At 49.0% G+C, this 26937-nt stretch overlaps 1 protein-coding gene and 1 non-coding gene across 2 annotated transcripts in view; one reads left to right on the top strand and one right to left on the bottom strand.

Moving 5' to 3' along the window:
* Window positions 1-478: 478 nt before the first annotated feature.
* The window catches only part of LOC127039361 (zinc finger protein 345-like), a 255743-nt gene continuing 229284 nt past the window's right edge, over window positions 479-26937 (bottom strand). Inside the window, exons 3-10 of the mRNA XM_050932929.1 lie at window positions 18847-18898; window positions 15657-15745; window positions 14857-14983; window positions 4398-4511; window positions 3689-4036; window positions 1758-2429; window positions 1423-1590; window positions 479-1339 (exon numbers count right to left, since the gene is read on the bottom strand). Coding sequence (XP_050788886.1) covers window positions 642-1339; window positions 1423-1590; window positions 1758-2429; window positions 3689-4036; window positions 4398-4511; window positions 14857-14983; window positions 15657-15734 — 2205 coding nt within the window. The 5' untranslated portion in view covers window positions 15735-15745; window positions 18847-18898 and the 3' untranslated portion in view covers window positions 479-641. The remainder of the gene's footprint in view (window positions 1340-1422; window positions 1591-1757; window positions 2430-3688; window positions 4037-4397; window positions 4512-14856; window positions 14984-15656; window positions 15746-18846; window positions 18899-26937) is intronic.
* TRNAS-GCU (transfer RNA serine (anticodon GCU)) lies at window positions 25933-26014 on the top strand. Its single transcript has one exon. It is a non-coding gene; the product is annotated as a tRNA-Ser (tRNA).

Below are 26937 nucleotides of genomic sequence, written 5' to 3'. Positions count from 1 at the left end.
GGTCTTTGACACTTTCATCTCCAGTCATAGCGACTCTGATAGAGGATTAAAGAAATCAAAGCATCATCTCCAAGCACAGACAGTTGAGAACTCTTCCTCATATGACACTTTGAGAAGTGGAGGGATAGAATGTGATGAAAATAAACTCTGCAAAGGGAAGCCAAAAGGTAACAGTTCTGGAGTGATGGGGAAGGAGGGAATCTCTGAGTCACCCTATCTCTTTCCAGTGTCAGAGGCTGAAATGACACTTTTCCTCCCTGCTCCTCTTTATTTAACTATAATATGAAAAATTCCCAATATAACTGCTCTTCAGCACAACCCAGAGCAACGTGAGAACAACTGGCAATGATATAATCTGTATCATTGGTGACTCTAACAATAACTTTGCAATAGGAGGAACGGTATAAGTGTGACGCTCCCTGGTTCCTCATAGGAACGGCACACTCCAACTACTCATGGGATAATTGAGTTGACAGAAAGGACAAATGGGCCTGTCACAAAAGAAGGCAAACTACAAAAGGCATAAATGGGCCACTCATCTGGACAAGCTGAGGGATAACAGTGCTGCAAACCGTTCAAACAGATTTAAAAAGTTATTATGTGGGAATCAGGAAAAGTATTAAAGAAAAAAAGTGATAGCCCTAGAGGTTTTTATGGTGTTCATCGCCTTTGCAGATTCTCTGATGGCTAATATGGGCTGAGTGCCAAGAGAAGGTTTTCCCACATTCTCTGCTTTCATAGGGCCTGTCCCCTGTGTGGATTCTCTGATGCTGAGAAAGGCCTGATCTGTAAGTGAAAATTTTCCCACACTCACGGTATTCATAAGGCCTTTCCCCCGTGTGGATTCTCTGATGATTAGAAAGGGCTGAGCTGCTAGTGAAGGTTTTCCCACACTCACAGCATTCATAGGGCCTTTCCCCCATGTGGATTCTCTGATGTTTAGAAAGGGCTGAGCTGCTAGTGAAGTTTTTCCCACACTCATTGCATTCGTAGGGCCTGTCCCGTGTGTGGATTCTCTGATGAACAGAAAGGGCTGAGCTGCTAGTGAAGGTTTTCCCACACTCACGGCATTCATAGGGCCTCTCCCCTGTGTGGATTCTATGATGTTTAGAAAGGTCTGAGCTGCTAGTGAAGTTTTTCCCACACTCCCAGCATTCATAGGGCCTTTCCCCCATGTGGATTCTCTGATGTTGAGAAAGGGATGAGCTGCTAGTGAAGGTTTTCCCACACTCACGGCATTCATAGGGCCTGTCCCCTGTGTGGATTCTCTGATGTAGAGAAAGGGCTGATCTTTCAATGAATCTTTTCCCACACTCACGGCATTCATAGGGCCTGTCCCCTGTGTGGATTCTCCGATGAACAGAAAGAGATGATCTGTGAGTGAAGTTTTCCCATGCTCACTGCGTTCATAGGGCCAGTCGCCTGTGTGGATTCTCTGATGATTAGAAAGGGCTGAGCTGCTAGTGAAGGTTTTCCCACACTCCCAGCATTCATAGGGCCTTTCCCCCATGTGGATTCTCTGATGTTGAGAAAGGGATGAGCTGCTAGTGAAGGTTTTCCCACACTCACGGCATTCATAGGGCCTGTCCCCTGTGTGGATTCTCTGATGTAGAGAAAGGGCTGATCTTTCAATGAATCTTTTCCCACACTCACGGCATTCATAGGGCCTGTCCCCTGTGTGGATTCTCCGATGAACAGAAAGAGATGATCTGTGAGTGAAGTTTTCCCATGCTCACTGCGTTCATAGGGCCAGTCGCCTGTGTGGATTCTCTGATGATTAGAAAGGGCTGAGCTGCTAGTGAAGGTTTTCCCACACTCACAACATTCATAGGGCCTTTCCCCCATGTGGATTCTCCGATGTCTAGAAAGGTGAAAGCTGTGAAGGAAGCTTTTCCCACACTCCCAGCATTCATAGGGCCTCTGCCCTGTGTGGATCCTCTGATGGGTAATAAGGTTTGAGCTGCGACTGAAGGTTTTCCCACACTCACAGCATTCATAGGGCCTTTCCCCCATGTGGATTCTCTGATGTTTAGAAAGGGCTGAGCTGCTAGTGAAGTTTTTCCCACACTCATTGCATTCGTAGGGCCTGTCCCGTGTGTGGATTCTCTGATGAACAGAAAGGGCTGAGCTGCTAGTGAAGGTTTTCCCACACTCACGGCATTCATAGGGCCTCTCCCCTGTGTGGATTCTCTGATGTTTAGAAAGGTCTGAGCTGCTAGTGAAGGTTTTCCCACACTCACAGCATTCGTAGGGCCTCTCTCCTGTGTGGATTCTCTGATGAACAGAAAGGGCTGAGCTGCTAGTGAAGGTTTTCCCACACTCACGGCATTCGTAGGGCCTCTCCCCTGTGTGGATTCTCTGATGTTTAGAAAGGTCTGAGCTGCTAGCGAAGGTTTTCCCACATTCACGGCATTCGTAGGGCCTGTCCCCTGTGTGGATTCTCTGATGAACAGAAAGGGCTGAGCTGCTAGCGAAGGTTTTCCCACACTCATTGCATTCGTAGGGCCTCCCCCCTGTGTGGATTCTCTGATGTTGAGAAAGGGCTGATCTTTCAATGAACCTTTTCCCACACTCACGGCATTCATAGGGCCTGTCCCCTGTGTGGATTCTCCGATGAACAGAAAGAGATGATCTGTGAGTGAAGTTTTCCCATGCTCACTGCGTTCATAGGGCCAGTCGCCTGTGTGGATTCTCTGATGATTAGAAAGGGCTGTTCTGCTAGTGAAGGTTTTCCCACACTCACAACATTCATAGGGCCTTTCCCCCATGTGGATTCTCCGATGTCTAGAAAGGTGAAAGCTGTGAAGGAAGCTTTTCCCACACTCCCAGCATTCATAGGGCCTCTGCCCTGTGTGGATCCTCTGATGGGTAATAAGGTTTGAGCTGCGATTGAAGGTTTTCCCACACTCACAGCATTCATAGGGCCTTTCCCCCATGTGGATTCTCTGATGTTTAGAAAGGGCTGAGCTGCTAGTGAAGTTTTTCCCACACTCATTGCATTCGTAGGGCCTGTCCCGTGTGTGGATTCTCTGATGAACAGAAAGGGCTGAGCTGCTAGTGAAGGTTTTCCCACACTCACGGCATTCATAGGGCCTCTCCCCTGTGTGGATTCTATGATGTTTAGAAAGGTCTGAGCTGCTAGTGAAGGTTTTCCCACACTCACAGCATTCGTAGGGCCTCTCTCCTGTGTGGATTCTCTGATGAACAGAAAGGGCTGAGCTGCTAGTGAAGGTTTTCCCACACTCACGGCATTCGTAGGGCCTCTCCCCTGTGTGGATTCTCTGATGTTTAGAAAGGTCTGAGCTGCTAGCGAAGGTTTTCCCACACTCACGGCATTCGTAGGGCCTGTCCCCTGTGTGGATTCTCTGATGAACAGAAAGGGCTGAGCTGCTAGCGAAGGTTTTCCCACACTCATTGCATTCGTAGGGCCTCCCCCCTGTGTGGATTCTCTGATGTTGAGAAAGGGCTGATCTTTCAATGAACCTTCTCCGACACTGACTGCATTCATAGGGCCTCTCCCCTGTGTGGATTCTCTGATGTTGAGAAAGGCCTGATCTGTAAGTGAAAATTTTCCCACACTCACGGCATTCATAGGGCCTGTCCCCTGTGTGGATTCTCCGATGAACAGAAAGGGATGATCTGTCAGTGAAGCTTTTCCCGTGCTCACAGCATTCATAGGGCCAGTCGCCTGTGTGGATTCTCTGATGATTAAGAAGGGCTGAGTAGTCACATATGTTTTTTCCACACTCTGTGCATGCATTTTTTCTCTTTCCAATGATGATTTCCTGCTTTGTTGTGGCTTCCTTGAGGTCCTTCTGAGTTCCCTGAGAGGAAATACGTTTACCCAATTTCTGTCCTGGCTGGTTTCCTTGCTCTCTTTCTGGTCTGTGCTGAATCTCACAGGATTTTTCCTCCTCATGACTCCTGGATACATTGCTTTTTGATCTTTGCAATAATGCTCTGTGTTTATCCAGTTGCTGAACATTTTTCTGCTGAGAATTCTGCTCCTCTTTCTCACATGTCATTGCATCACCTGCTGTGAAAAAGACAGAAACCTCAAACAGGGATGAAAAGTGAAAAGCCAAAACAAACTAAGTGCTGGAGGGAGGTCAAATAAAAATCACAAACTGAACTCCCTCATATTCTTCCCCAAAACAGGAGAGAGAAGGGGATTAATTTGGCTTTTAAATCCCATCCAAATTCTCAGGGGGAAGAGAGGAAGCTACTGCCTTGTGTCTGCTAGAATCAACAGGAAGCCATGACTTATAGTTACCCTGAGGATATGACCCCTGCTGGCAACAATAATGAACTGAGAGAGCTCTCAAGGGCTTTGCAGGGCATCCCAGATGTTTTCTTCAGGCACTTTCACACTCACAGTTGGTTTAATGTTTCCTCACCTCCGCAGGGAGATCTCAGGGTCTGTTTTCCCTCTGAACCCTGCAGGTCTGAGACCCATGGCTCTTCCCCTTGTTCCAGCTGGGAGATCACATCAGGTTTGGAAACTGGAAAACCTGCTCAGATGAAAGAAGACAAAGGAGTTCTGTTGATTTCATCAAACTTTGTCATAAAAAACATTCTATTAATTTAACTTTAATACTTAGTGAGACCTGGTATGCCTGGGCTAGTCCTCACTGAAAATGCCAAGACCAGGGCAGGCTGAAAAAGGGAGAGCAGAGGCTCCCCAAACTGGTGGTTAACACGGAAGTTAAACTCACCAACCAGTCACGAACTGTGCTTCTGATCCCCCACACTGGTTATCGAGAAATTGAAAAAAGAAATCACACGGCCCCCTTTATTGCATTCTAGTTCTCTGACTCCCAATCAGCACCTAGGTCCAGCACAGTGAGAGGTTATTTAAAAACTCTGCTCACATAAACAAAGTGTTCTTCTGACCCCAGAGTCAGCCATATTACCAGGTCATTATGGGTTTGGATCTTACCCAAAATACTGTGATGCCAGCCAATCCTTAGCACCTAAAGTAAAGGTTTATAAGCAAGAAAGCATCTAAACTAAAGGTTTATTATAAAAGAAAGAAAGAAAAGGGGAGTTGTTAAATGGGAAAGCAGTCAGACACATTCAGAAATCTATACATCTGGTTCTTAGCAGTATTGGTGAGTTTCTGGCTTGAACGGCTCCCTGGTACACATCCACATTATTCAGTCCTTTGTTCAAGCCTTCAGTTTGTAGAGAAGTTGCTCTAGAGGTAGGAAGGGGGATTGAAGACAAAATGGAGATGATGCAGATGCCCTTTATATTCCCTTTGCCAAGTGGCTTCTACTTCGGGTGTCCCGAACACAAGCTTCACAGCACATGGCATGGACAAGCCTTGCAGTTCTCAGTACACAGTGTAATACAGCATGGCCAGAGGGCAGCAGGACAGGGTTAGAAGGGAGCCTTATTCCCTGTAGAGGGAAGAAAGTTTGCTATAGATTAACTAGAGCTCCTGAAGCCAATTGGAGCACCTGCAGTCAGCCACCTGATAAAGACCCCTGCTCCAATCAGACAGGGAAGGAGTTGGAGCAGAAAGGATTGGTACTGGAGCAGAGAACAGTTTGAAGGGAAGCAGTGGAAAGTTTGGAGAAGTGCTGCAGTGGGCTAAGAAGTCCAAGACCCTAGATAAGGGGCACTTGGCTTGTAAAGAGGGAGGGCAGGAAGCCCCCACAAGCTGAAGGGCAGGAGCAGGGAGAAGGAACCGCCAGTTCAAGTGGTTCACCACTAACCTCAGGGCCCCTGGGCTGGGACCTGGAGAAGAGGGTGGGCCCAGGTCCCTCCCACTCCACTCCCCTCCTCAAGGACACTAGGGGGATAATTAAAATACCGATTCAGAGGCAAGCAATGACACCCTGAACCTTCCCCAAAGAAGAGAAAGCGTGAGACCCAGCATAACAGTACCGGCAATTTGCCACAGTATTTATAATAAAATAATAACAATAATATAAAGTGTCTCTCAATTCCATATAGTGTCACTTAATAAACCAGTGAATTCCCAGGACCGGTTCCCCAGGTGTTTGAAGATGCCGAACACTCTGCTTATGAGGGACTGTAATACTCACCTATATGTTGGGAACGCACAGACACACACTGTGCAAGTCTGTTCCCTTATGTTCACCCTTTTAGAAAATTATGATCAATTTTGTTCATAGTATGTGTCAGGGCTGAATCCCCACTCTATCACTCCGAGTACAGAAAGTGGGGGCCCGACAGGATTCTACAAATTAATTTGTGCCACTCTAGGCTTGAATTAAATCCCCAAAATTACAGCTTTTCTCTGACATTGGCTTGGTAAATGCTGCCACCACCCAAATGCAAAAAAACCCCAAACCCTTGGATCCAGGAAGGAGCACTTGAGAATTCTTCCCTCTGGGGGCACCCTCAAGCCCTTTCACCTCCCCTCCAGGAAAGAGCTGAGAAAGAAAACAAAGGAAATTAGCTGTGGCTACCAGCTAATCAAACAACACACACAAACTTCTTAGGACACCAAAAATCCAATCCTGTTCTTAAAAGAGGTAAATTTTTTATTAAAATTGAAAAGGAAAACAATACATCGGGAATGTAGGCTTTTTGCTTCTGGCTTTCTTGGGGGTTCACCTTAAAGCTTACAAGCAAACAAAAGCATCTGAAACAGCACAGAGGAGATCCGAAAGCCAAAATTAAAAAAGAAAACCTGAATGTGTCTGTCCAAACATTCCCTATCCAAATCATTTCTTCTAGGTATGAAAAATGAATTTTCATACCTGCTTCAAGCCTTACACAGCATTGCTACTCCATGTCTCCTCCGGAGAACAGACAAAGGGAAAGTTACTTTCCCATTTAACAAAGTTCTAGCCTTTCTATTGGCTCTTTTGGTCAGGTGCTCAATACTTTTTTTTAAAAAAACAAAACTCTGTTGGCTTGTTAATCCTTTAAAGGTAAAGCAAGCAGAGAACTCGCAACAACAGGGATTTTACAGCCAACTGGCTGGCTGGGTGTTTATAAAAGGGAGATCCCTCCCCTCCCGTTCATTTATCACTGTATGGCTTGTGAAGTACCATTTGAAAAGACATAATCTACTCAATATCCTCCTGTTAAAATGTGTAGCAACATTGTATGTAAAGTTATGAGATTTTACAGTATGATGTTACTGAAAAAGCTGCATCCCTAACCCTAAGTTCCTCAGAGACAGCAAGGCAAACAGCTGGTCAAACAGCCATTCTCCAGGAGGGGGAAGGTGTGAAGATGACATTTACATTCCATCACAGCGACACTTCAAGCTCGTATCTATGACAGCCTGGCACCATGACTCAGCTGGGAACTGAAGTGGTTTCTAGTATAAAGGACTGGATTATAAAAAGAGGTGAGGAAAATGCATGGGACTCTCTCTCTCCCCTTTTCCTCTGCTCATGACAACTTCTGAAGAACTGAATGTGGGCGGCAGGGGCAGGTTAGGGGGAGCCCTGGCTGAAAGGAAAACCAGCCTGTCTCAGCAGATGTTGAGAGAAACATTTGTTATAAATCCCTTTTGGTTTGTTAGTTAAACATTAGTTTGTGTTTTATCTTGCTTTTCTTCCATAAACTATTCTGACTTTTATGCCTCATTACTTATAGTCACTTAAAATCTTTCTGTCAGTAGTTAATAATTTTGTTTCCTTTTTTTAATCAAACCAGTGTGTTTAGATTAAAGTGTGTTGGAAACTCCATTCGGAATAACAAGGCTGGTGCATGTCACTTTCCACTGATGAAACAACAGATTTCATATGAGCTCCCATTCTTCAGGAGTGTGCTGGACAGTGCAAGATGCACACTTCTGGGGGAAGTCTGGGAGCAGAGAATTTTCTGGGGTTCTCCTGTGAGGTACTGTAATTTGTGAGTCACTGACTAGCAGCACTCAAAACTGTGTAGCTGGGAGTGAGTTACATGCTGGAGACTGCCTGTGAACTGCCCAGGAGTGGCTGCTCTCACAGTAGAGCAGTGGAAAAGGCACCCCAGCTTGGGGAACTGAGGGAACAGAGCTGTTCAACAGTCCAGATCGTACTGTGCTTTATGTCACAGACACTCAATTTCAAAAAGCCTCCTAAAACACACAAAGTAAATCCACGTCCCAGAAATTAGTCTCCCTGGCACTGCTTCTTGCTGACAGAGAGGTCCAGAGACAAAGAGAGAGTCCTGGGGAAGCTGGAAACATAAGCGTGGGGTTCAGTGGAGAAAGGGAACAGGAAGGGCAGGGATATTACTGAATGCAGGATCTCAGCAGTACTAGACGTCAGGATAACACATAGTGCAGCCCATTGGGAAACACAATCCCAACTATACATACAGAATGATGGGGTCTAAATTCGTTATTTCCACTGATTTCTATAAGGGCAATAAGATATTCTCTGTATTACTGTCTATCCCTTTTTAAATAATTCCTAACATCCTGTTTGCTTTTTTGACTTCCGCTGCACACTGCTGGATGTCTTCAGAGAACTATCCACGACAAAAAGATCTTTTTCCTGATTAGCCTAATTTTGCCCCCATCATATTGTATGTATAGTTGGGGTTATTTTTTCCAATGTGCATTACTTTACATTTATACACATTTGCCATTTTGTTGCCCAGTCACTTAGTTTTGAGAGCTCTTTTTGAAGTTCTTCACAGTTTGTTTTGGTCTTAACTATCTTGAGTAGTTTAGTATTGTGACGTTATTGATATACTCTGGGACCATATAGAACATGGTTGCAACCAAGGTCCTGTAGTGGCACCAAATCTTATGTAAAGGGGGTCATATAAGGTGTCCAAGACCAGGTTATGGGTTGCTGGTTATAACTGTGGTGTCTATATGTATGTATCATTTTGTAGTTGAAGTTATGAGTATTGGCTCTACACTGTCTGTATTTCGAACTTCTGCTGTGCTTCTGGGAGACATCCCAGACAAGTTGGTGTTAGCTCTGCCTAGCATGCTTGATGGTCCATTAAGGGCCATCAGCTATTCAACTGACCCATTGAGAGAAGGCAGATATGCCTTGTAACTCAGAAAAGTATGCAGGGACTTGCCCATGTGACTCCAGACTCCATTTTGCTGTAATTTTCCACGGTAAGAACAAAGAAGTGTTCTTACACCTGGAAAAGCCCATAGAAGTCTGATGCCTCATCTCCATCTTCTTTTCAATCCTGCTTCTTACCTCTGGAGGAACTTTGCTACAAACTGAAGCTCTGAACAAAGGACTGACTGACCCATCCCAGAGGGGGAAGTACTCCAGAGACTTGATTTGAATCTGCAGTTTACTCCATCACTGCTACAAGCCTGAACTAAGAACTTTGCCATTACTACATGTAATTGATTCCATTTAACCAATTGATAGCAGTTTTCAGGTATCTAAAAGGGTGTCATCAGGAGGAGGGAGAAAACTTGTTCACCTTAGCCTCCAATGATAGAACAAGAAGAAATGGGCTTAAACTGCAGCAAGGGAGATTCAGGTTGGACATTAGGAAAAAGTTTCTAACTGTCAGGGTAGTTAAACACTGGAACAGATTGCCTACGGAAGTTGTGGAATCTCCCTCTCTGGAGATATTTAAGAGTAGGTTAGATAAATGTCTATTAGGGATGGTCTAGACAATATTTGGTCCTGCCATGAGGGCAGGGGACTGGACTCGATGACCTCTCGAGGTCCCTTCCAGTCATAGAGTCTATGAGTTCTAGCTCTCCTCTCTGTCTTTTTCCTTTTATGAATAAACCTTTAGATTTTAGATTCTAAAGGACTGGCAACAGCGTGATTTGTGGGTAAGATCTGATGTGTATATTGATCTGGGTCTGGGGCTTGATTCTTTGTGATCGAGAGAACCTTTTTCTTTTATCGGGTATTGGTTTTCATATCCATTCATCCCCAGGATGAGTGCACTGATGGTGATACTGGAAGACTGGAGTGTCTAAGGGAATTGCTTGTGTGACTTGCGATTAACCAGTGGGGTGAAACCAACATCCTCTTTGTCTGGCTGGTTTGGTTTGCCTTAGAGGTGGAAAAATACCAGCCTTGGGCTGCAACTGCCTTGTTTTAAGCAATTTGTCCTGAATTGGCACTCTTAGTTGGGTCCCACCAGAACAGCATTGTCACAAGTATCATCTGCAAACTTTGCCACCTCACCTCACTGTTACTCCTTTCTCCAGATCATTTATGAATAAGTTGAATAGGATTGGTCCAAGGAGTGACCCTTGGGGAACACCACTAGTTACTCCTCTCCATTCCGAAAGTTTACCATTTATTCCTACCCTTTGTTCCCTGTCTTTTAACCAGTTCTCAATCCATGAAAAGATCTTCCCTCTTATCCCATGATAACATAATTTATGTAAGAGCCTTTGGTGAGGTACCTTGTCAAAGGCTTTCTGGAAATCTAAGTACACTATGTCCACTGAATCCCCTTGTCCACATGTTTGTTGACACTTTCAAAGAACTCTAATAGATTAGTATGACATGATTTCCCTTTACAGAAACCATGTTGACTTTTGCTCAACAATTTTTGTTCTATGTTCCTGACAATTTTATTCTATACTATTGTTTCAACTAATTTGCCTGGTACGGATATTAGACTTACTGGTCTGTAACTGCCAGGATCGCCTCTAGAGCCCTTTTTAAATATTGGTGTTACATTAGCAATCTTCCAGTCATTGGGTACAGAAGCCGGTTTAAAGGACAGGTTACAAATCATAGCTAATAATTCCCCAATTTCACATTTGAGTTCCTTCAGAACTCTTGGGTAAATACCATCTGGTTCTGGTGACTTGTTTCAGTTAAGTTTATCAATTAGTTCCAAAACCTCCTCTACTGACACTTCAATCTGAGGAATTGCCACAGATTAGTCACCCACAAAAGGTTTGGGAATCTCACCAACATCCTCAGCCATGAAGACTGAAGCAAAGAATGCATTTAGTTTTTCCGCAATGACTTTATCATCTTTAAGGGCTCCTTTTCTATTTCAATCGTCCAGGGGCCCCACTGGTGGTTTAGCAGGCTTCCTGCTTTGATGTACTTAAAAACATTTTATTACCTTCTGAGTTTTCGGCTAGCCCCTTCTTCAAACTCCTCTTTGGCTTTTCTTATTACATTTTTACACTTAATTTGGCAGTGCTTATGCTCTCTCCTATATACCTCACTAGGATTTGACTTCCACTTTTAAAAAGATGCCTTTTTATCTCTCACTGCTTCTTTTACATGGTTGTTAAGCCACAGTGACTCTTTTTTTTAGTTCTTTTGCTCTGTTTCTCAATTTAGGGTATACATTTAAGTTGAGCCTCTAATATTGTGTCTTTGAAAAGTGTCCATGCAGCTTGCAGGGATTTCACTCTAGTCATTGTACCTTTTAATTTCTGTTTAACTAATCTCCTCGTTTTTTCATTGTTCCTCTTTCTGAAATTAAATGCTACAGTGTTGAGCTGTTCTTCCCACCACAGGAATGTTTAAATGTTGTTATATTATGGTCACTATTTCCAAGCAGTGATGTTACAGTTACCTCTTGGACTTGATCCTGCGCTCCACTCTGCACTAAATCGAGAGTTGCTTCTCCCCTTGCAGGTTCTTGAACCAGCTGCTCCATGAAGCAGTCATTTAAAGTATCGAGATATTCTGTCTCTGCATTTTCTCCTGACGTTACATGTACACAGTCAATATGGGGATAATTGAAATCCCACACTATTATGGAGTTCTTTATTTTGATAGTCTCTCTAATCTCCCTTGGCATTTCATCCTCACTATCACTGTCTTTGACAGGTGGTCGATAACAGATCCCTATTGTTATATTCTTATCAGAGCATGGAATTACTATCCATAGAGATTTTATGGAACATGCGGTTTCATTTACTTCATTTGAGTTTACATTTTCTTTAACATACAGTGCCACTCCCCTCTCCACCCCCCGAGGATGACCTGCTCTGTCCTTCCAATATATTTTGTACCCTGGAACGATTGTGTCCCATTGACTGTCCTCAGTCCACCAGGTTTCTGTGACGCCTATTATGTCAAAATCCTCCTTTAACATGAGGCTCTCTAATTCACCCATCTTATTATTTAGATTTCTAGCATTTCTGTACAAGCACTTAAACTTGTCACTCTTTATTTGTCTGCCCTTTTCTGATGTATCTGATGCTTGTGTGCGTGAATGCTTCTCGTCTGATCTGGCCCCTACTTTATCCTCTTCCAGCCTCTCTTCCTGACTAAAACTAGAAAAATCCCTATCACTAGATTCTTCTCTAAGACAAGTCTCTGTCCCATCCATGAACTCCTCTGCAGCCACTGGCTTTCCCCCATCTCTTGGTCTAAAAACTGCTCTGCAACCTTTTTAATGTTAAGTGCCAGCAGTCTGGTTCCACTTTGGTTTAGGAGGAGCCCATCCTTCCTGTATAGGCTCCCCCATCCCTAAAGTTTCCCCAGTTCCTAATAAATCTAAACCCCTCCTCTCTACACCATCATCTCATCCAAACATGGAGACTCTAAAGCTCTGCCTGCCTACCTGGCCCTGTGTGTGGAACTGGAAGCATTTCTGAGAATGCCACCATAGAGGTCCCGGATTTCAGTCTCTTTCCTAGCAGACTAAATTTGGCCTCCAGGACGTCTCACTTACCCTTCCTCATGTCACTGATATCTACATGTACCATGACCACTGGCTCCTCCCCAGCACTACACATAAATCTATATAGATGCCGTGAGAAATCTGCAACCTTCGCACCAGGCAGACAAGTCACCATATGGTTCTCCCGGTCATCACAAACCCAGCTATCCCTGTTTCTAATGATCAAATCTCCCATTACTAACAGCTGCCTTTTCTTAATGACTGGAGTTCCCTCCCTGGAGAGGTAACCTCAGTGCAAGAGGTGACCCTAACACCATCTGGAAGGAGGGTCCCAATTATGGGAAGATTTCCCTCTGCTCCCATTGACTGCTCTCCTTCTCTGGGCCTTTCATCCTCCTCAACAGCGCAGTGGCTGTCAGACCAGAGGTGGGAGAAATCTACAAGTGTTCCGGAAAGCCTCATCAACATACTTCTCTGCCTCCCTTAGCGTCTCCAGTTCCACCATCCTGGCTTCTAAAGCCACCACGCGGTCTCTGAGGGCCAGGAGCTCCGTGCACCGAATGCACACATAAGCCAGCCACCCACGGGGCAGGTAATCATACATGCTACATTGAGTGTAATAAACAGGATAGCCCCCACTCTGCTGCTGGGCTTCTGCCTGCATTCTTTCTTACAGTTACCTAGGTTAACAGGGTTTTTGTTTCAATCAAGAAGTTTGTATTATAGCTTAAATGTTTTAGAGACTGGCAAGAGAACCTCGCCCCCTTCCCACTCCCCTTCCAAACTCCCTCACGAAACTCCCTGTTAGCAGCCCTGTTTGAAAAGCTCCCTGGTCACTTGCTCACTGCTTTACAAAGCACTCCCCTATCACATACCCCCCCTGCCCCCAAACCCCTGCTTGAGCCACTCAGGTTAGGGGGCTGGGAGCAACCCCCGGTAACTCAGCCCACTCTCCCAATCCCCAGCCCTGACTCCTGCACCCCCTCCCACATACCAAGCCCTCTCATCCTATGCTCTGACTCTTGCACCCCCTCACACACCCCCACATTGCCACCTGCACCCCTCACACCAAATGGGAGCTGCCCCAGGTAAGCACTCCACACCCCAACCTCCTGCCCAAAACCCGAGCCCCCTCCTGCATCCTAAAATCTGGCCAGACCGTGCATCTCAATCTCCAGCCTGCTCCTGCACCCTAACTCCCTCCCAGACTCTGCACCCCCAGCCCTGACTCCTGCACCCTGAACACCCTGCCCTCACTGACTCCTGCACCTGGACACCCCAGCCCTTACTCCTTCACCCCTCTCAAACACACCCCAGTTCCCTACCCTCTCTGATTCCTGCAGCCACCCATAACCGCTTCCCTCCCCCACCCCCATTCCCCTCTCACATCCCCAGCCCTGACTTCTGTACCCCAACCAGAAGCCTCCTGCCCACCATGACTCCTGGCCCCCACTTCCCCACCTGCATTGCTCGCATGAAACAGGAGCTGCTCCAGGTAAATGCTCCACACCCAATCCCCTGCCCCAGCCCTGAGCCCCCTCCCACACCCTAACTCCTGGCCAGACACTGCACTCCAACGTTTTTAATTTTTAATAAAGGGCTCTTATCCAAAGTGCTTTAAAATAGTTAGCTAACGGAACAAACAATATATGGAAAGATCATTAAGTGGTGCACCAAGACTCTCAGCAATTTTCAAGTGGTCTGTGGAAAAATCGGTTAGACGACAAAAACAATCCATACACCTCAGTTTATTTTCACTTACTTCCTATTGCTTATAGGAGGAGGAGGAAGGAAAAAAAAAGAATGAAAAATGGAGGTTGGAGGGAAATAAGAATGTTTTCTTGCCTGTGTCCCAAGGAGGGACCCCTAAAATGGAGCTGAGCACAGGGCCTCACTAACGCTAAATCCACCACTGAGCTTCCTTCTCTGGATACTCCCAGCCAGCATTCAAGGACACACGGACTGTCTGTGTGACAAGTAACCTGGATCAGCAGCTCTGACTCCAGCAGCCTGCTCATTACACCCCAAGCACATTCAGGTCTGGGTGGAGAACGCTCAGGGTTTGAGAGGTCAGGGGTAGGAAGCTTCTGCTGAGTATGCTGCACCTAACCCTCAGTTTTACTTGAGCAAACAGGAGATATTTGACGCTGTGCGATACGGTTCCTGTGCTCTGTTCCCAAAGTGTCCTGCAGCAGGGGACGGTCTCTGACAGCGTGTGTGTCACTGGCATATTGGGGTGATGCTGAAACAGGACAGAGTAGAGGTGGCACTAGGGGCTGGCATGAACCATCTCTCTTCTTTTCCCATTCCAAGAACAGACGGGACAGGAACCCTTACCCAGCGAGGTCACATTCTCATAGTTCTCCTGCATGAAATCCCTGTAGAGGGCTCTCTGAGTGGGGTCCAGCAGAGCCCCCTCTTCCCTGGTGAAATACACAGCCACCTCCTCGAAGGTCACCGGCTCCTGAAAGAGCAAGAGTCCAACACTCAGTACCTGCTGCCCCACTCACAGCCCCCCTATACATGGGGGACAGGAGCCAAACAGAAACTCTGGGTGGATTGCAGTCAGAGTCCCACCCCCACTCTGCTCAGAGCATCCAGGAAACACCAGGGGGAGGGGACGAAGAGAGAGCCCCTCCTCTCTCCCAGCAGAGCCATCACACACCTACTAGCCACTGACTGATTCAGGAGATGGAGCCCTAGCAGGGTCCAGGGACAGCTCCCTGGTAGGAAGCCCAACACCCTCCCCATTCTGAAGAGCTGGATGTGAAGGGAGGGGAATCTCCCCTAAGCCTCACTAGTGGGTACCCCCTTCATATCTCACAGCAGCCGCTGGTTACTCAGGTCGGGCTCCAGCACTGGGAGTCTGGTCAGTTTTCCCAGCTCCATGGAGCTGGGTTATTTTCTGCTCCACAAACTAGAGCATTTCCACTGCCGAACCTCATGGGTCTGGTTCCAAGAATCTAGGCAAATTATTAACTAACTCCCAGCAGGTTTAGCACACCCCTGTCCTCCTCCCAATCTCCACCTTGTGCATTTCCTGCAAACCAGACTGTGCAAACTTTCCCATCTCCGGTGTATTTGCTGTCCCTCTGCCTCCTGGAGGAACCCACCAGCAACTCCCTGATAATACCTACCTGAACTGGCTCCTCTGCAGCCATTTCTCTCCCCTGTCCAACGAGAGGATGGGATGAACTGGAGCGAAACATGGACATTATTCCGCAGCCTGGCAGGGTGAGAAGGGCAGTTGTGAAGGTTTCAGAAGACACTAACTCAGTTCACAGCATGATTCCCCCCGGCCCTTTCCCCACAGATAGACACCCTAGTCTGCCATGCTGAGAAAGGCTTGATCTCTGTGTACAGTGTAGACCTGGCCCCTCCTGCCAGGCTAAGCCCCCAGAGACATGTTTAGCCTCCCTTCTCCCTCCCCCCATCCCATAAAAAAGTCTCTGAACACAAGGCTAGAAAAAAGCAGAACCAAAGGAGTCACTGTGGGGAATTCCCTCAGACACTGACCCCACGGCAGCCACACCCCAGCAGGGGGAATATGGAGTCAGGAACTAGATTTTCCTCTGTCTGATTCTCATCTTTTCTACAGGAAAGTGACTCTATCCAGGGTGCAGCAATACATCTTTCTGGGCAGATCAGAGATCTGGAAATCTCGCTCCAAACTCTTCTCTCCCACTGCGCCTTTCGATCTCTCTTTCCCCTTTTCCCATCCCCTCTCCCTGCCCATCTGGTAGGAAAGTCCCATTCCTGGGTAGTTTGCTCTCCCATGGTTGGATTTGCTCCTGAAATTGCTAATGGGACGAGAAATGAGGGGGGGTCTGTTTGTGTAGAGTCATTTTAAGGCCAGACCCCAGCATTTTCCCTTCGTTCCTTTCAGTTGCTTGGAATGTCTGTCTCAGAATTTAGTATTAATAGGGCCCAGGGCTGCCCTACGGGGCTAGGACCAGCTGGAGAAAGTCATCCCCTGGGCCGAGTAGAGAAGCAGCTTTAATTAAGGTCACTTCCCAGCACAGAACCCTCCTGGAGGAGCAGGAGCTGCCAAGCCTAGTCTCCCAGATCACAATGGAGGCTGCAGCATCTGACCTAGGAAGCTGAACCTCAATATCCTGAGCAGAGAGGGACAGAGCGTTTGAGCAGCTTCCCTCCTTTAACTCTGCAGCGAGAGCAGCTAATGAGAGCCCCTCCTCACAGGGAGAATTGCTGATCTCATTTGCCTCACTGTCCATCTAGAGTCACTCCTTGTCTTTCCATACAGTGACTCTGGATTAGCATTGGTCTCAATCAAACCAGATTTCACAAATGAGTCCAGAATGCTGTGGAAGAGACCACTGTGTGGCAGTGCTGACCCCCTTCCCACCTCCCTCACCGCCCACATCGAGAACAAGGACTGGTGGCACAAATTTTCCAAACCGGAACCAAAAGTTCCTGTAGTTTTCAAAAGAGGAGAAAAGCAAAATCTGTGATTTCACACTCACAGTGTTTGATAAGTGGATAGAAAGTTATCACAGTGACAGGGCATGTGACTGGGGAATGCCGGGCAGTGCTTGGAGCCAGGACTCTGGTACAAGTTGATCAGAGAGAAGGATCATGGTTAGTAGAAGTTCCCACAGCCAGGGGCCCATCAGATATTCCCTGGGACGCAGCCCCCCAGAGTCACTGGCCAGGGACCCCAGATACCCCTCAAAGCCCCACCAGCCAGGGAATCCCCACCAGACCATGACTGTCAGGTTGGAAATCCCGAAGAGTTCCCCCCACCAAAAGCCCCCATCAGCCAGGAACCTCCCCAAGGGAACCCCCCACTGGGAACTGAGACCCTCACTGCCTGCCTAGGACTCCTCCCCCAAGCAGGATCTGCCCTGCCATTTGTCTGGGACCCCTTTCTCTATCTTACAGAACTCCCTGATGCTTTTCAGTGGGACCCCTCACTCTGCTTCCCTGGCATCCCCTGACCTAGCGCCAGGGATCCTCTCCCCCAGCTCTGTGCACGGCAACAAAACCAGGAACCAGCCGGGGGAGCCGAGTCAGAGTCCCTGGCACAGCACCAGTCTCCCTCTAACCCCCTGTTCTGCCCCCCAAAGAGACACCCACCCCCACTGTTCTGCAGCCACCAGGCCCCTAGCGATACCCACCTCCAGGACCCATAGCCTCAGGGATGGGCACAACCCACCAACCTGACTAGGGTACCCAATGTCCAGCCATCCAAACACCTCCCCCTACCACAATGTCCCTTCAGCTGCAATCTCCCCACACAGACACCATCCCCGCCCCCGCAACACTGTTACCTCACAGTGCCTGAGTAGTGGGTAGGAAGATATCACCACCCCCTGCTGGCCAGTCACACATGCAGAGGGAGCCCTGGGGGATGTCTCTTGAACAGGAGAATGGAAGGCCTGGAGGGTAAGAAATCTCCATGCCCTGTCACTAGCAAATAATGGCCACCATGGATCCACCCCAGAGGTGGCTGCATCTTACACTGTGGGAATCAGCCTCTCCCAGAGACCATTTGCCATGAGGTTTGGGATACTTCTGGACCTATGCTGCACTCACAGCAACCTCCTTATCCCAGGCCAACTGGAGAAAAGGGTCCAGCCAACTCTCCCGTTACCAGCTGGGAACCACTGATCCCCAAAAGGGGAGGGCTCTGGCTTTGATGGGTATTAAATATGTGGCTGGTCTCTTTCATCAGCAAACATTTAAACAGAGATAAGGGAGGGGGGGAGAAATGATTTTCAAAGGAGAGGGGAAAGACCATCACTGGGAAATGTAACCCACTGCAACCTCCAGGATGGAGACGGATTCAGGGAAACAGGCTCCATCCAAAGAAGGAGAAATTGCTGGGATTGAGAAACATGGGGAACAGCCCCAAACATGAAAGGATTTTTAATTGACATTTGATAATAACATAGAAATGAAAGGGAAAGGCTGGAAATCAGAGGGATTTTATATCAGTTGTTGTTAGGAGGTAAAATCCAAGTGTTTCACATGAAAATTTGATAAATGAATAAAGAGGAAATGAGCACCATTTGCAAACATTTTATATGCATGTTCAAGAATCGGAGAAAAGGTGTAAACCTGAGATTTTCTTTTTATGTTATAATTAGAGAGGCGGCAAAATCTCAGGGCATATTCAATTAGAAATAGACAACTAGAGAGAAGTGGGACAAATGTTTAGGTTATTTTATATGAATCTTTGAGATTTGCAAAGAAAATGAGTCACAAACTGATTATTGTACATTTACTATACTATACTACACTACACATTTACTGCTTTTCTCCCTCCAAGCAGAACCCACCACCAGCTCCCTGAGAATCCCTTACCTGAGCCAGCTCCATTGCAGCCATTGCCTTCCCCCTGGGAGGATGGGATGATCTGGAGCAAAACGTGGACATTATTCTGTAGCCAGGGCGAGAAGGGCAATGTGAGAGCATTCACACAGGGTTTCTGTCCTTTCCACATGTCGATTCCCCCCAGGATCTTCCACTGCTAGGTTCTGCCACACTATGAAGCACAGAGTGACCTTATCCCAGTACAGATCTAGCCCCCTCCTACCAGGGTGTAACCCTCTGACACATGGGGAAACCTTCCCAGTAGCAGAGTCTCTCTGTTTCACTTATCAAGTTTGCGGGCGATACCAAGCTTGGAGGGGTTGAAAGGACTTTGGAGAATAGAACTGAAATTCAAAATCATCTGGACAAACTGGAGAAATGGTCTGTAGTAAATAGGATGAAATTCAATAAAGACAAATCCAAAGTACTCCCCTTAGGAAGGAACCATCAGTTGCACACATACAAGACAGGAAATGACGGCCCAGGAAGGAGCACTGCGGAGACGGATCTGGGAGTCACAGTGGATCACAAGCTAAATATGAGTCAACAACGTTACACTATTGCAAAGAAAGGAAGTATAATTCTGGGATGTATTAGCAGCAGTATTGTAAGCAAGACACGAGAAGTAATTCTTCCACTCTACTCCAGACTGGTTAGGCCTCAACTGGACTAGTGTGTCCAGTTCTGGGGGCCACATTTCAGGAAAGATGTGGAAAAATTGGAGAAAGTCCAGAGAAGAGCAACAAAAATGATTAAAGGTCTAGAGAACACAGCCTATGAGGGAAGACTGAAAAAACTGCATTTGTTTAGTCTGGAGAAGAGAAGACAGAGGGGACATGATCAGCTTTCAAGTACATAAAAGGTCATTACAAGGACGAGGGAGAAAAATTGTTCTTAACCTCTGCAGACAGGACAAAAAGCAATGGGCTTAAATTGCAGCAAGGGAGGTTTAGGTTGGACATTAGGAAAAACTCCCTAACTGTCAGGGCAGTTGAGCACTGGAATAAATTGCTTAGGAGGTTGTGGAATCTCCATCATTGTGGATTCAGAAAGAAAACGGTTGAGAACCCCTGGAGTAAGGGACATCTGTCATGAAGGTGAGCTCAGCTGCGTGGCGAGATATATGGGATCACCCAAGAGGACTGTCTGTGATTCCATGTTAATGCTGTTACAGAGCCTGAAGCGTTTACATTGAATATTTGGTTGGTGAAATCTCCATACGGACCTCACACCGAATTTGGGGTTTGTGCCCTGCTTCTTATCAGTCTGCCTGAGGTTGGTGCTCATGCTCTCGAGTCACTGGAGATAGCGTTACAGAGAAAGGGGCTGTGACTTCCCCATGGTCACTAAACAAGACAGTGACAGAGCCAGGAACAGACCCTGTTAACTCCAGAGCCCCGTCACCTGCAGCTTGGAAAGGTCCCCAGAGCACACTGTATTAGGCTGCAGGAAGAGGTGTGCAGGGACTGCAGCTGAGCTGCCCTGCCAAGACAGCCTGTGCATCCATGGACAAACCACCTCGCTGGGGGGGTGTCCCCTGGGTCAGGAGAAGTCAGTGTCCAGCACTGTGGGGCTGTGCTCCTGGCTCATACCTCCAGCACTCACTGCTGCCCCTCCCTTACCAGCTGCACTGGTCAGCCAGATCCTGCCCTCTGTGAGGTCACTTCCCCCTGCTCCCACCACCTCAAACCTTCGAACTGGGACATGGTGCACCAGTACCAATCACAGTGCACTAGTGTAAATTCTGTCTGTACTAAGGGTTTGCACAAGTGCCTAAAACATCAGTGTGGCAGAGACCTTCAGAAACAGCAGTACGGTGGCACTACAACCTATTTCTAGCTCGATCACAGACAGCCTGGGTGATCTTGGACATGTCAATGTTTCTCCTCCCAACTTTACTCTTTTTACCCAGTTGCCCACTCACTAGGGTCTCCTCTCTCTCCAGAGCTGCTCACCACTAAAATCTGTGTGGGTGTCACCAGAGCTGAGGTAGTTCAGCTCTGGAATAGTCTTACAAGGGGGGCTGTGGAGTCTCTTTCCCTGGAAGTTTTTAAGAACAAGTAGGACAAACCTCTGTCAGATATAATCTACATATACTTTTTTTGCCTCAGCAGAGACTGCTGGACTTGATGACATTTTGAGGTCCTGTCCAGCACTACATTTCTAGGATGCTATGCAATATATACATATAAAAACACAACATACAGAATAAAACCCACCACAACATAATGTCAGGCAATTCAGGGGAAAAAAAACAACACAGCCTACACTCCACAGCATAAAATGACAATACAAAGGAAAAGAAAGCAACATGATGCAAACGACAACATCTTAGGACAAAAACACACAATGGAAAATAGCTCAACTCAAACCAACATAGCACAGGCACCAAACAAGCTGGGGCAAAACAATGCACCATAAAACTGCTACACAACATGGTGCGATCACAGTTCCAAATGGAACCATGCAAAACAACTCAGCGTAGAACAGGACACAGCACAAAAGAGAATTATTTCAATGCAGGCCTGGAAGGGATCTTGAGAGGGCGTCTACTCCAGCCTCCCGTGCTGAGGCAGAACCAAGTATCCCTAGACATTCCCAGACTGGTGTATCTCTAACCTGGGTCTTAAAAACCTCCAGTGAAGGAAATTCCACAGCCTCCCTTGTAAGCCAACGCAAGGCAAACACACACTAAAACAATGCTGTACACACACATGCTGGGCTTTTGGTTAAGGGGAGTGATAAGAATTGAAACAATTTGGATTCAGTTCCCAGTTTTGCCCCGAATTCTCCATGCAAACTTGTTAGACACCAGCGGCTGGCCTGTGCCAGCTAACTGGGGCTCACATGGCTCAGGCTGCAGGGCTGTTTAATTGTGGTGTCCATGTTCCGGCTGGGGCTGCAGCCCAAGCTCTGGCACCCTCCCACCTCGCAGAGTCCTACAGCCTGGCTCCAGCCTGAGCCCAGACATCTACACTGCAATTAAACAGGCCCTTTGCCTGAGCCCTGTGAGCCTGAGTCAGCTGGCATGGGCCAGCTGGGGGGTTTTTAACAGGAGGGTAGAGATACCCTTGGTGTCTTTTCCGCACCTGTCACAATGGGGACCCTGATCTTGGTCAGTGTCTGTGCAGAGCCCTGCACAACAGGAAGCCTGATCTCAGTTGGGGACTCTGCAACTCCCAGCATTACAGGATCCCTGATTTTGTTTAGGGTCCCTGCAGCAACTGGCAAAATGTGGGGGCAGGATCTCTGTCAGGGTCTGTGCAGTGCACAATACAGTGGTGGGGTGTGATCTTTGTTAGGGTCAGTGCAATGCCAGGCCCAACGGGGACACAGATCTTAGTCAAGGTCTCTGAAGTGCCCAGAACAATGGAGGCAGCAGTTTGGGTCACAGTCGTGCGCTGTCTGGCACAAGAGGGACCGTGATTTTAGTGCAGGTCTCAGTTTTACCTGGACAACAGTGGGGTCTGATCTCACCTGGGGTCTCTTCAGCGCCTGGCAGAACAGGGCCACGCTCAGTACGATAGGAGCCCTGATCTCAGTCACACACCTGGAGAGAAAAGTGGGAAGATTTTTGAGAATTCAATATCCGTATTTCACAACTGAGGAGAAAATGAGGCACAAACTAAATATTTGGCAATATAAGGGACAAACATCAACATGTGGGGAGATTTTATGTCACCATTCAACAGTTCAAGAGAAAAGAGGGGAAATTGGAGGGGATTACACAGGGATATTGAATGAACAACAGAATGGGACTGATTCTTCTTGCCTCACACTCACAGGGCAAGGAGGGAGCCCTGGGTGATGTCTTTTCACAGGGGGAAGGAGCGGGGCTGGAGTCAGAAGGTCGCTGGCTGTGGGGAGGGGCTGGCAGTGGGGTCTGGGAATGTGACTAGCAGGTGATGGGGGGAGGAGTAACTGGACTGGGAAACCTGGGGCTGGGCCGTCTCCATGGGGGACACTTGCTCCTCCCTCCCCTTCCTGGCCCTTCCCACGCCCTGTTGCCAGCAGAGAGGGCCCCCCCCCCAGCCCAGCCCAGAGGTGTCCCTGTCTCAGGCCCCCCCAGCCTCTGCCCAGCTCAGAAATCACTCGGGGGAACCATTTACCACCCACACAATGACAAATCCCTGCAGGTGAAAATGGGGGAAACACCCCAAACCTGAGATCTGAACTGGCCATTGGCCAAGGGCAGAGAAAATGGGGCACAATGGGGGGAGGGGAACAGGGAACTTCTCAGGGTTTGGGGGAGGGGGGGTCACCCTGAGTGCTGCTCGTTGCTCTCTAGGGAGAAAGGGGGCAGGGCGGGAGAGGAGGGGGGTCCCCACGGGGGGGGGCAGCGGTAAATCCGAGGGGATCTCAGCCCCCCCCTTTCTCTCCCCGCTCCTCGGGGGTCACCTGCTCTGCTCCCCCCCCCCGCCATGTCCGGGCTGCACAGACATTTCCCCCCCGCCACTTTCCCAGCCCCCGCCCGGCCTCACCCCTAACCCCTGCGCCCCCAACCCTTGCCCCTCTCCTGCACCCCCTTCACCCCTAACCCCTGCGGCCCCTCCTGTGCCACCAGCCACTGCCCCTCTCTTGAACCCCCTTCACCCCTAACACCTGCACCCCCTCCTGTGCCACCAGCCACTGCCCTTCTCTTGCACCCCTTCACCCCTAACCCCTGCCCCTCAATCCCTCCTGTGCCCCAAACCCTGCCCCTCTCCTGCACCCCCTTCACCCCTAACCCCTGCGCCCCCTCTTGTGCCCCCAACCCCTGCCCCTCTCCTGCACCCCCTTCACCCCTAACCCCTGCGCCCCCAACCCCTGCCCCTCTCCTGCACCCCCTTCACCCCTAACCCCTGCACCCCCGCCTGTGTGGACAGCCACTGCCCCTCTCCTGCACCCCCCTAACTCCTATGCCCCCTCCTGTGCCACCAGCCACTGCCCCTCTCCCTCATCCCTGTGCCCCCTCCTGTGCCCCGAACCCCTGCCCCTTTCCTGCACCCCCTTCACCCAAATCCCTGTGCCCCCTCCTGTGCCCCGAACCCCTGCCCCTTTCCTGCACCCCCTTCACCCCAACCACTGCACCCCCTCCTGTGCCCCTCTCCTGTACTCCCTTCACCCCTAACCCCTGCCCCTCTCACCCCTAACCTGTGAACCCCCTCCTCTGCACCCAGCCACTGCCCTTCTCCTGCACCCCCTCTCACCCCTAACCCCTGCGCCCCCTCCTGTGCCCCGAACCCCTGCCCCTCTCCTGCACCTCCTTCACCCCTAACCCCTGAACCCTCTCCTGTGCCACCAACCACTGCCTCTCTTGCACCCCCTTCACCCCTAACCCCTGCACCCCCTCTTGTGCCCCGAACCCTTGCCCCTCTCCTGCACCCCCTTCATCCCAGCCCCTGCATCCCTCCTGTGCCCCCAGCCACTGCCCCTCTCCTGCATCCCCTTCACCCCGAACCCCTGCACCCCCTCCTTTCTCCCCAACCCCTGCACCCCCTCCTGCACCCACGTGCGGACAGTGATCTGTGTGCATGGAGCAGCTCCTCCCTGGGATGCTGCTCCTACGGGTACCCCTAGGGGCTGTGGGGGCGGGGGGATGAGAAGTGACGTCATCCGAGCTCCCTGCATCCAGGTCACTTTCCTCAGCCGGGCTGCATAAGGGGAGGACAGAGAGCAGCAGCTTCTGATGCTCCCCTCACAGCACAGCCCAGGTGGGGAAAGTGACCAGGATGCATGGAGCACATAGTGTTGCTCCTCACTCCCCCCAACCCTCTATGGGAGCATTGGGGCAGGGGAGAACAGTGAGCACCTTTGCACTGCCACACGGTGGCCTTTGACTCCCTGGAGCCTTGGGTGACTACTGGGGGGCCCCACCCCTAGTGCCGGCCAGGCTCCCCAGCACAAGCAGCAGAAAACACAGAGAGACCGGCCACCCACTGAGCAGTGGTAGCCTGGGCGGCTCGTAATGGAGGCTCGGGGGGGCTCAGCCTCCCCAAACCTTGCGTTACCAAGGGGACAGTGGGGCCCATGACTAGGGGCCCTGGCCAAATTGGGTCCCCCTGAAAAAGTCTCCCCCACGGTGGCCCCAGGGCTGGAGGAGCTACCACTCCTTGCTACAGCCCAGGGACTGCAGCAGGGGCACAGAGCATCTCTGGTCTCAGGGCCACAGTCGTGCAGGGATAAAGGAGTGACAGGATGGGGCCAGTAAGGGAAGGGCTGGAACAGAGGTGACAGTGGATGGGGCCATGGGTGGAAGGTGTGGAAGGGGGCAGAGCCACAGACAGAAGGTGGGGGCATGGTTCTGGTTCTGAGGCCCCCGCATTTGTTCTCTCTTTCCCTGGGCTTTGGCATCACTATCCCCTGCTTAGCGAGTAGGGTTCAGTGGTTCCCAAAATGTGGGGCATGACTCCTAGGGGGACACAGAGGAACATGCATGGGGGCACCTCAGGGCCTGAGCCAGCCTCTGTGGAGGGCAGGGAGGGAGAAACATTCAGCCTCACTCTGTCTCAGCTCTTCCCGAACCCCACCCTCAGCCTGGGTCCCTGGCTCCCAGCCCAGCATTGACCCCCTTACCGCTGTCCACACACCTCTCCCCAGCAAGCAACAGCTCCACTCCCAGCCCTGGTTCTCGATCGCGGCTTCCAAGGGGCCACAGCCATGGCTAAGAGGGCACAATGTGAAATGTTTGGGGACCACTGTTTTAGGTTGACGTCCTCAATCACTTCTCTGCAGTCCAATAAAAGCTATTCCTCACCCACCTACCTCTCCATCAGGACAGACTAGGTATGTTCTGCTGCCCTTCACTCGTACAGGAAGGAGAATAACGTTTTATTCCACTCAATCCTAAAGTGATTTGTAACTCACCACCATTCCAAACTGGTCATTTTGGAGAAGTGGCCCAATCATGCTGCATAGCTAGGCAGAGTAGGTGTATCTATGCAAACAAGGTCTGTTCCTGAAGTCTTTCCCCAGCTCCTCACTAGATGTGAGGGGGGAGCTCATTCAGACCCTGCTTACGCTTAGTATTTAAAAACTGCTGTGTCCCTATCTCTGCCGGCCTTAGATTTCTCCTCCTGTCCCTTTTGTTATGGCTCTGATGAGGTGGCTGAGTGGTCAAGGTGATGCACTGCTAATTCATTGTGCTCTGCATGCATGGGTTCAAATCCCATCCTCATTGGATGCATTTAGTCTTGACTCTTCTTTTATAGACAAACATCTCCCCACTTGGTACAATAACAGACCCAACAATGTTGCTTCTTGCAAACAAAAACCTTCTGAGAAACTCCAACACCGCACCCCCCCCCCGGGCTTTAAATAAAATGTCTAAATCCCAGATTTCTAAAAAATGTCTCTAGTTCTGTATTTTGTAGTTTTTATCTTAAAAGGTAATGTTACCTCAAGCTGAATAAGGTAATGCTTCAAAGGAAAATGTTAGAAATGGTAGGTGATAAATAGGAAAGGAAAAAGCCCCTTTTCTCAGGAGATACAAACTCGACTCCCTCCTCTCTCTGTCACCAGTGGATTTAGCCTCCCTCCTCGTGTGCTGTAAATAAAATAAAGAGGAGACAAGGGGGGCTGGCACAAACCAAGTTAGTGTAATCAGGGTAAAGGTACAGAAAAATGGGGTAACAGGGGAAAATGCAAACGTAATGAATACAATGAAACAGTGACCGGCTTTGGGAGCTTAACTCTCAGGCCATAAACCCTCCCTTGGAAACCGGAAAACACTAAACGATGTCCCAGCACAGAAACCTTTTCCCACTGTTCAGGTGAGGTGGATCCCACGTGCTGGTGCGATGCCCAGGACCTTCCACTCTCCGGCTGGTTTAGAGCCGTTGAGGAGCAGCACTGGGGAATCCAGATAACGGTTGTGTTTTGTTGCTGTCAGGGAGGCCCTCTGGGATGCTGGACATCAGGAATGCAGGACGGTAGGAATGGGGGTGACAGGCCTCCTGTTCCTCAGTCTCACAGTGGGACTGAGGGGGGTCTTCACTCTCCAGCTCGGGAGCACTGTGAAGACCTGACTGTGGACGTGGACTCAGAGATTCCCTCCTTCCTCATCACTGCGGAACTGTTACCTTTTCTCTGAGCCATGCAGAG

Source organism: Gopherus flavomarginatus, chromosome 23 (assembly GCF_025201925.1).
Source record: "Gopherus flavomarginatus isolate rGopFla2 chromosome 23, rGopFla2.mat.asm, whole genome shotgun sequence".
Classification (NCBI taxonomy): domain Eukaryota; kingdom Metazoa; phylum Chordata; order Testudines; family Testudinidae; genus Gopherus; species Gopherus flavomarginatus.
This window is presented reverse-complemented; position numbering and strand designations above follow the sequence as displayed.